Source organism: Leptopilina boulardi, unplaced genomic scaffold (genome assembly GCF_019393585.1).
Source record: "Leptopilina boulardi isolate dan_hultmark-lab unplaced genomic scaffold, ZJU_Lbou_2.1 LbouV2_266, whole genome shotgun sequence".
NCBI classification, from domain to species: domain Eukaryota; kingdom Metazoa; phylum Arthropoda; class Insecta; order Hymenoptera; family Figitidae; genus Leptopilina; species Leptopilina boulardi.
The window spans coordinates 3,469,231-3,478,814 of NW_026137825.1; the positions used below are offsets into that span (position 1 = coordinate 3,469,231).

The 9,584-nt window shown below is 35.7% G+C and overlaps 2 protein-coding genes across 2 annotated transcripts in view; one reads left to right on the plus strand and one right to left on the minus strand.

The window, feature by feature from the left end:
- LOC127281106 (probable phosphorylase b kinase regulatory subunit alpha) overlaps window positions 1-9,584 on the plus strand; it is a 79,820-nt gene that overhangs the window by 37,579 nt on the left and 32,657 nt on the right. The gene's annotated exons all lie outside the window — the stretch shown is intronic.
- On the minus strand, window positions 3-9,015 carry LOC127281125 (uncharacterized). Its single transcript, XM_051304652.1, has 3 exons — window positions 8,607-9,015; window positions 1,992-2,152; window positions 3-1,609 (listed from the first exon to the last, which is right to left on the minus strand). The coding sequence occupies exon 3, from the start codon at window positions 1,584-1,586 to the stop codon at window positions 18-20; it is 1,569 nt and encodes a 522-aa protein (XP_051160609.1). The 5' UTR covers window positions 1,587-1,609; window positions 1,992-2,152; window positions 8,607-9,015; the 3' UTR covers window positions 3-17.

The window sequence follows — 9,584 nt, forward strand, 5'->3', positions numbered from 1 at the left end:
TTATAGTTAATTCTTAATTAATTTTTCGAAATCTCATTTTTTAGACGTTGATTTTCTTCCTTGAGATTTATATTTTCTTTAATAATATTATCAATTTGCTCTTGAAGAAGTAATGTATTTTTTATTAATGTTTCATTGAGATTTTTAATTTCCATGTAATTAATATTTTCATTAATTATTTTTTCTCCCATTTTTTCATTATTTATTGAAAATTTATTTTCAATTGAATTTTCAGCATTAATTCCCAATGGAATTTCATCTTTTTTAACATTATTCTCCTTTATTTTAATTTCATTCTTATTTAACGATGAAATTTTATTTGATGAATTTGTTTCAGATTTTGTTTTTGATAAATTTTTTGGAATTTTTTTCTGAATTGAAGCAGTGGTATTTAAAATTAATAAATATTTTTTATCTTCCACAATTGTCCAATCGTCTGTTGAACGATATGGAGTTGCTGGTGCAAAATCATTAGAACCATCAAAACAAATTAATTGTTTCCAATAATTGTCGTGTTTCAATTTATTTTTTAAACGTTTCATTTGAATTTCTGTGCTTATCATAAAAATTATTGGACAATTAAATAATTTCCAAACATTATTAACCAATTCCCATTCAATATCCCAATTATCCGGTACATTTAAATTGGAAAAAAATGATAAATCAAATTTTCCAAAATCATCACAATTCTCTTCATTCAATGTTTTTGTTATTAATTTTCGTTTCATTGTTGTACATTTTTTGCAAAGTGAAACATCATCTCTTATTGTAATTGTATCATCGTTATCGAGAATTATTTTTAAATATTTTAAATTTGGCAATAAATGAAGTAAAATTTCCCAATGTTGAGGAAATGTATTGAGATTATCGCGAGTATTAATGTTTATTGTCAATTTTGTTGATGGTTGATAATTTAATTTTTCAATAGAATTGAAAATAGTTAAAGAGGGAGCTAAAATTGCCGCAAGATATTTTTTCATTTTATCATCAATATTTAGTGAATGATCGAGAATTTGATTTAAATAATCGTCAATAGTTGTTGGTTTTTTTAATAATTCCATTTGCTGTGAATCTAAAATTTTGTAAATTAATGTAAATGCACGTTCACGAAAATTGTCACAATCAATTTCAAAATTATAACAGGCATTTATTTTTAAACATTCTTCATTGTGACGCAATGTATTTGAATGTAATTTACAAAATGATATCAATGGACAATGGGGACAATTTGTTAAATTCTCCTGTTTTGTATCGTGACAAACAATGCATGAACGTGGAAATGTTAACATTTGTATTTCATTAATTTGAATATTACGATCCAATAATGAAGAGACATGTTTAATCATATTCATTCGTTCTTGAATCCATTTTTGTGATGTGAATCCTTTTGAATTTTCATAGAGATGTGATAAATCATTAATTCTCATTATCATCGATATTACTGAGCAAAATGTTTTATGCGATGTCCAATCATTTTTTTGATGTACTTCACCACAATAGGATATTAAATGACAGCGGCTGCATCTTCTTAGAGATGTTGTCACTCCACAAACGTAACATTCATTTGGATAGAAAGCTTTTGGCATTTTTTATTAATTGAGATTTCAATCTGAAAATAAATTTGCATTTACAATGAAAGGTAAATTAGTTTATAAATCAGTGAATTATATATCATTTTTTTTTTAAAATGTCAATTTTTAAAAAATATTTAAAAATAAATAGTCTTAATTTATTTTTTAACGTATTGAAACAAAAAGTTCAGTTAGTGCGAGCAACATAACCTCTAATTACACGTTATTCTCGTCTGAAAATAAATAACTAAATGCGCAGTTATAGACGCTTTTTTTAAATTTTCTTTTTGTTTAAATAATCGATTTTTTAGGGTTTTAATTTTTCTATAAAAAAACGAACCACGTTTAATAAGCCGAAAGTTTTTTTTTATCCAAAAAAAAGGAATTTTGATTGAAATAAAAAAATAAATAAATATTTACCCTCAGTATAGTAGTTATCTTCGTATTCATAAATTTTGCTTTTGTAAATTAAGTACAATTTTTTAATTATAAATTATTTTTACTTGAAAAATAAGAAATCCATCAACAATCATTAACAATATCTTCTTCTTCTTCTTCTTAATGACTTGAGGCACAGCCAACTGTCAGAACAATAAATAATCAGAAAAGAAGGAGAGTTAAAGTGCATACACAGTGAACCGTCAAAAAGGCTCGAGCGGAACGTTCAAGTTGTTGGTAGGCAGATGGATTCTCACGTGTCACGTTAGGGAGGGAACACAACTGTGTTCCAGATGTTTCTTCATGATGTAAGGTATTGCTCGAAGGGTTAGGGACAAGGGCATATATTGGAACCGCGCTCGATTCAAATAAAGAGATATTTCTTTACTTCATCTTCCCTTTTTTTTTTTTTTTCTTCCCGGTAAGTATCCGCTGTATAGTCCGGACAATACTACCCAGAGCAAATTGAATATTCCGCATGGAGCCACAAAATTGTGGAAACACAAACATCATTTATCAATTTATCAGAATCAAATAATTAGAGCTCATCGCAGACCGAGACTGCAGGAGAGCACAAGATGCTCCACGAGGAGGTAACAATCACAAAGTCAGAACTGACGCCATTACTTAGGTCCTGTCCGAGAAGGATCTTCATAGTGGATGGTTCTATCGGCAAGAACATCCACATGAACGGGCCTAAGAATGACATGAGTACGGAGCAGAGCTAGACCACCAACTCCGAGGAACAGAGGTGCCTGCCAAACTCTCCAACAGTCTCCATATCCGGAGCGAAAATGAACTCATCTAAAGAAACCTCAGACAACTCAATGTTAGGTCTTCTACGTTTAAGAAAGTCAATGAATCCCTGTCTAGTTAAAGCCAACAGTGGGCATTCAAATATCAGATGTTCAAGACTCCTCCAGTCCGAGCCACAAGAACATCTCAAAGCATCATCAAGGTGAAATCTTGAGAGGTGATCCGCCGTGCATATATGTCCAGATCTAAGTCTGGTGATAAGATTGATATATCTTCTGGGCAAGGAGATTTGAGCAAACCAAGGTCTCAGAGTATCGAATGTTATATGTGAGAAATATCTTCGCTGCTGTTTACCTTCCTCCACATAAGGCCAGAGTCTGGACAGCCAGAACTTAGAGTCTGGATCCAGGATTATCCTTTTTAGATCAGAGGGAGGGGGGGCAAGGTCAATTCTATTTAAGAATCTATTAGTGGCCTTAGCAATTCCATCCACTCTTTCATTTCCAGAGATTCCCGTATGGGCCGGAACCCATAGAAATCTGACCTCCATGGATCGTGAGAACTTGGAAATATCATATAGACAGGTAAGGATATTGTATACCAGATAATTATTGTCTGGGAACAGAAAGCAGTTGGAAATTCTGGATAAGGCAGACAGTGAATCTGAAACAATCAAAACCTGAGGGGCATTTTGTTCTATAGCATGTAGGATGGCTCTAAGGATAGAATAGAGCTCAGCCGTTAGGATGGATGGACCAAATTGAAGAGGGATGCCCACTGAAAAGTGGGTGGACTCAACGTAAAAAGCCGAAGCGGCTAGACCAGATTTAGCATCATAAGAAGCATCAGTATAGATCGTGAGAGGGTTTTGATAATTTTCTCTGACTATAGATCTGAACTTTTTGTCAGGTAAAGAAATATCTTTAAGTAGATTGCCTGATAGAAGATCACAGATGGGAGTGAGAGCCAAGGTCTTCCATGGAACATCATAATATGAAGGTCTGTTGGTTCTATAAAGAGACTGCAACACGGGAATAGTCCTATCATAGGCATTCAGGAGAGATATTCTACACTTATTCAGTCTAAAACCCGGACGTAAAGACTTCTCTCTCAAAAGTTGTAATTTAGGAATTAGAGGGTTATCCTTCCATCTGAAATTCCTATAAATAAAGGAATTTGCAATGAAGATTCTTCTAAGGGCAAGAGGGGGTTCCCCTGATTCCGACAACAAGATGGCAATTGGGGTTGACCTCATGCATCCCAGGGACATTCTCAGAGCAGCACTCTGTACCCCATCCAGAATCTTCAAATTTGTTGGAGCCGCATCGGAGAAGAGTGGAGCACCCCAGTCCAGAATGGCTCGTATGAGGCCCCGATAGACCATGAGGGCAAGAATCGGGGAAGTACCCCATGCCACCCTGGAAACAACTTTTAAGATAGAGAGAGCTCGCATGGCTCGATCAGCAATTTGCTTTATGTGGGGAAGCCAAGAGAGTTTCCTGTCCAGAATTATACCCAGGTATTTAATGGTAGGCTCACATCTGATTGGGGTATTTCCAACAAATATTCTGAGATTATCAAAAGAGATGCGAGATCTCGAGAAGACACAGCAACAGGTTTTATTGGGAGCTACCTCCATACCCATACCTCTAAGCCACTTACACAATCTATTTAATACTAGAGAGACCTCTTCATCAATGTTAGTAGGATCTTTAAATTTGATGTAAAGGAGAAGATCATCCGCATACATAGCAAATCTCATGTTGGCGGGGAGAATTTGTCCTATTCTACGAAGGTAAAGGTTAAAAAGAAGAGGAGAGAGTACACCTCCCTGAGGGACACCGACACCACAGAATTTGCCATCTGAGCCATCTGGGGTAAAAGAGATACGTCTCCTAGCGGTTATAAATGTTAAAAAGTTGATTAGATTGGGTTGTAAGCCCAATCTGTTTAAAATTTTGTTTAGAATCAAAGGACGGACATTGTTGAAGGCACCCTTGATATCAACAGAGATAGCAAGGGTGTGTGAGGAGTCAGCAAAACCATTTAGAATATCAGCAACAAAGGTGGAAACACAATCGAGAGAGGAGCGTTCCTTACGAAAGCCAAATTGACATTTAGGAATCAGACGTCTCGATTCGACCTCGTGATCCAATCTGCGTTGGATGAGTTTTTCGAAAATTTTTGAAAACACAGAAGTGAGAGCAATTGGCCTGAAGCCCCTACCACCCGGTTTCGGGATGATCAGCACCTGTGTCTCCAACCAAGTTGCCGGATATGAAGAAGCGAGAAACATACGATTGAACAGGAGGAGGACAAATTCCAAGGCAACCGGCCCAAGGCCCTTGACTATCTCACCCGTGATTCCGTCCATACCTGGAGCCGAATTGGTTTTTGTTGAATTCAAGGCGGATTTAAACTCATTCATAGAGAAAGGCCTAAAATCATCATCATTGAATTGAGATGGGGTGGGTAAGAGAGGAATGTTTACTGGTGGAATATCTTCTCTTATGAGGTCTTTTTTATATTCTACAAGTTCAGGGTTGGAGGGATCAGTATCAATGTTGGTACTGGCCTGATTCGATCTGGAAGACAGGGCCCTGATTGTCCTCCAAAGAGTGGAAGTACCCCTAGATGGGGAGATGTCCTCACAGAAATCTCTAAAGGCTTGAGTCTTTTGCCGTCTAAAGATCCTCTTCACCTCATCATCTCTCTTCCTAAATTCCTTCCTGTTCTGCAAAGATTGATTCGCCTGATACCATCTATAGTTATCCCTTCTGGTTTGTAGAGCCCTGTCGCATTCCAAATTCCACCAAAGCGGCTTAGCACGGGTTGGAAGAGAGTTGCGAGATGGAAAAAAAGCACCAGCGACCAGAATGCATTTCTTGATAGAATTAAGAAACCGATCATAAAGCTCGGGCAAAGAAATTTCAGAGGAAAGATATGCTGAAAGCTCAAGAACGTCCAACTCAAGAAGAGATCTAAATTCTGTCCAGTTAAGGTTTTTCAGATTCAGTCTACAAACTGCAGGTGGAATCAGAGTAGGGACAATGCTAGCACTAAGGGATACCGGAAAATGATCCGAAGAGTAGGCATCTTCCAAAACAGATGTGGTGGAGTTCTGCAAGACAGCAGATGAGCAGAATATTAGGTCAAGATTACCAGAAGAAACCCCTGGTTCAGAGTGTCTAGTAGGGGTAGTAGTGTTTGAGGGAAAGAATTCTCTATTGAGGGTAAAGGTGAGAAGAGAAGCACCACGTATGTCATTGAATTGTTCACCCCAGCAAGAGTGATGGGCATTAAAATCCCCACAAAAGATGAAGTTGTGAGTGGAGGGGAGTCTTTCAAAAAGGTCATCCCATACCGCTGTACCAACATCACCTCCAGGGGGAACATAAGCACAAATTATCTGTGTAGATCCGAACAACGTATGGAGAATTATGGCGACAACTTCGAAATGAAAATTGCCCACGGCAATACGAGAAGAGAAGGAGACCCGAAAAGAGAGTCTTTTACGAATGAGAATAGCAACCCCACCACCTCTGCCATCAACCCGATCCTGTCGTACCGTGATGTAGTCAGGCAACTCAAATGTAATTCTTTGTGATAGCCAAGTCTCCGTAATACAAATGACATCCGGGTTGTGTTTCCAGAGAAGTGTTTCCAACTCCGGACGCTTGTGTATTATACTACGAGAATTCCAAAGAATCAAATTAAAACTTTTCGATAAAAGAGTCATATTTTAAAAGAAGGCAACAGCCAAATAAAAACAAAAATTCAAGTAAATCGATCCAAAGAAAAAACAAGAAAAAGAAAAAATACAAGTAAACAAAAAGATAAACAAATAAATAAAATAAATATATAATACAACTAATAATAAGTAAAAATTCAAAGTAGTTTATAATTCATCTGAGTTATCGACACTCGCCCTAAACATATCAGGATTATAATATTCCCTAGCAATTTCCGGTTGGGACAGAGAAGGAGCAGAACCAGAATTAAGCAGAGTAGAGCTATGAGTTTCAGACTCAGGCGCGCCCAGAAGATTCCTTGAATTTAATTCAGTGGATTCCACACGCTCCAAGAGATCTGAGTGAGACAACTCAGTTTGCTCACACCGCTCAATCCGATCTACATTACCTTCCCAGAAGATCTGATAGCCCGGGCGAACAACGCCCTGCTCCAACAGGATAGCATCTGCTTGCTCGTAAGAGACATTGTTGAGAAGTCTAGTCTTCATGATAGAAAATTCATATTTATAGTCTGGGCAAACCTTGGTTGAGGCCATATGTTTACCATGACAATTCGAGCAAAGAGAGGATCGATTAAGATTAGGACATTCCCTCTTGTTATGAGGTTCAGAGCAGAATTCGCAAGTAGAATGGGTAGATCTACATTGCGAAGCAAAATGCCTGAACCTCTGGCATTTAAAACATCTCTTAGGGGGGGTTACTACCAATATTAGTTTAAAAGAGAATCGAGAGATCAAGATGGAATCAGGGAAATTGGTACCGGCGAACGTCAGCTCAACTTGTTCAGATAATGAGTTATCTGGATTAGTACGTCGACGGATTGAAATGATGGAGTCAATAGTTTCATCAGGACCAATTTTATTACTGATTTCCAGTGGAGATAGATCAACATCAACATTGTTGATTAACGTCTTCCTACTGACTAGGGATTGCGGGATGTATGATTTATATCCTTTATTTGGTAAATCGGGGTTATTGAGAAGCAAATTAGCCAAGTTCCAAGTCGAGGAAGTGACTATGATTTGATTTTTCCCATTAGCTACAATGATGCGAAGGGGATCACTAACTATACCCTCTAGATATTCAGCGAAGGCTACCCGATTATATTTGCCTAGATTCCTCTCTGGCGAAGAAGATTCGATTAGGATTTTGAAGGGTTCCGGAGATTTTTCGTCAAATCTGGCTTCGTGAGAGAGAGAGTCATTGTACCATATGAGTTCGTAAGGAAAGGATACATCATCAGAATTAGATTTGGAAGGTGGAGACTGTTGGGGGGGACTAAAATTATTATTGCTGGAAGGTATGTCAGAAGAAGTAAGTGGGAGGTCGTTGTTATTAGCTGAAGAATAAATGGAGCATTCTGAGGAAACCAATTGATTCTGAAGGAGGAAGGGAACGGGGGGTAGATTTATTGAAGTAGGAGTCTTAGGTTTTTTAATTTGTGGACTTATGCAACCCGTAGAAAGGGAAGGAGAAGTAGGTCCATGTGATCTTTTTCCTGGGATCAAAATAGAGTTTGGAGTTTCTGAGATTGATTTTGGGGCAGAAGAATATCCCGGTTTGGGGAGCACGTTTGGGTCACCCCTGCGTAGTGATCTGCCACGAGATGTCGAGTGTGGAATGATGCCACTGCTCCGATGATCCAGACTGGAGGAAGAAGATCGATTTTGATTATTTTCTCGAGGAAAATCCATCTCGATCTATAAAAATAAGAAAAACTGGCAGAATTTATGTTCAGAGCGGTCTCGATTGACGAGTTCAAATTCAAAAATACACGTTAATCAGGGAACATGATAACATAACATATAAATAGAGTATTATAAAAGTGTAACTTGTAAAAAAAATATAAAATAAATTTTTCTCCTGGGTCGCACTACGTAGACTATACAGCGATAATAAATGGATATTGTGGTGTAATTAAATAAAAATTAAAAATAAAATTTCAAAATAGTGTGTATAATAAACCAAGTGAATTTATAATAGTTATTGAAAATTTTAGTTCTAACTCATCTTTATAAAAGTCAAGAACGGCCCAAGGAGAATTGTTTTGTGAAGAGTGTGAAAAGTAAATAGAAAGGAGAGACAATACCTTATAGCCAACAAGAGTTTAATAAACAACCTTGAATTTTGTTAAAATAACAGTAATGGTAAATATCTCCAAGATTCAAACTAGTTGCAGAGAAGTATTTCATATAATTATTTCCAAAATCCAAAAAAAAACTGCCTTGTTGTATATCCAAAATTTCCAGAGTAAATATATATAATTTCCAAGATGTGAATGTTTTCAGTTTTGTAGCGAAATACACTGCATATATGTACCATTTGAATGAGCGTCACTATATTAAAACAAATTCAGTTTCGGCCACAATTGATAACAGATAAACGTACACTGATTAAAAAGAAAATTCCTTTTCTGTTTTACTAGATGATAGTATATTAAGTTCAAAGCACTTTATTATCAAGCCTAGCGAGGTTAATCCTCACTTTTATATATCTTATAGGACTGACTAGGTTGGCGGTCAAATACCGACTCATTAACAATATAATAATAGATTTCACACTCTTTGCGATAGTAGGTTTTTTTTTTACGTTTCCAAAAGTGTCCAAAATTCAAATTATGTTCTGTAACTACACAACCCTGTCATTTTTTTTTTTTTTTTTTTTTTTTAAATAAAAAGTTTTTTTAATATAAAAGCGGGGAAATCCCAGACTTTGTTGATAACTATAAAAATGAAATTCCTTCATTATTAACAATTATTTTAGATTTTTATTTTCTATTTTATGTTGAATTAAAAATATTTATTAATTAAAAATTTTTTTTTTTTCTAAACAATATTAAAAAATAGAATGGAAATTATAAAAAAAAAATAATTTCACCGTAATATTATTTATGTTATTAGCCCCCCATTATTCTCCCTTTTTAATTCGATAACTTGATTTCCAAAAATATTGAATTTTTGAAATAAACAATACTTTTAAAATTAATTATTTTATTATTTCATTCAGCACACAATTGAAAAAAATAAATTTCGATTCATACAATAATTGTTATTGTATATTATATTAA

Coding starts and splice junctions, on each gene's coding strand:
- LOC127281125 (XM_051304652.1), bottom strand. CDS start 1,586: ATGCCAAAAGCTTTCTATCCAAATGAATGTTACGTTTGTGGAGTGACA.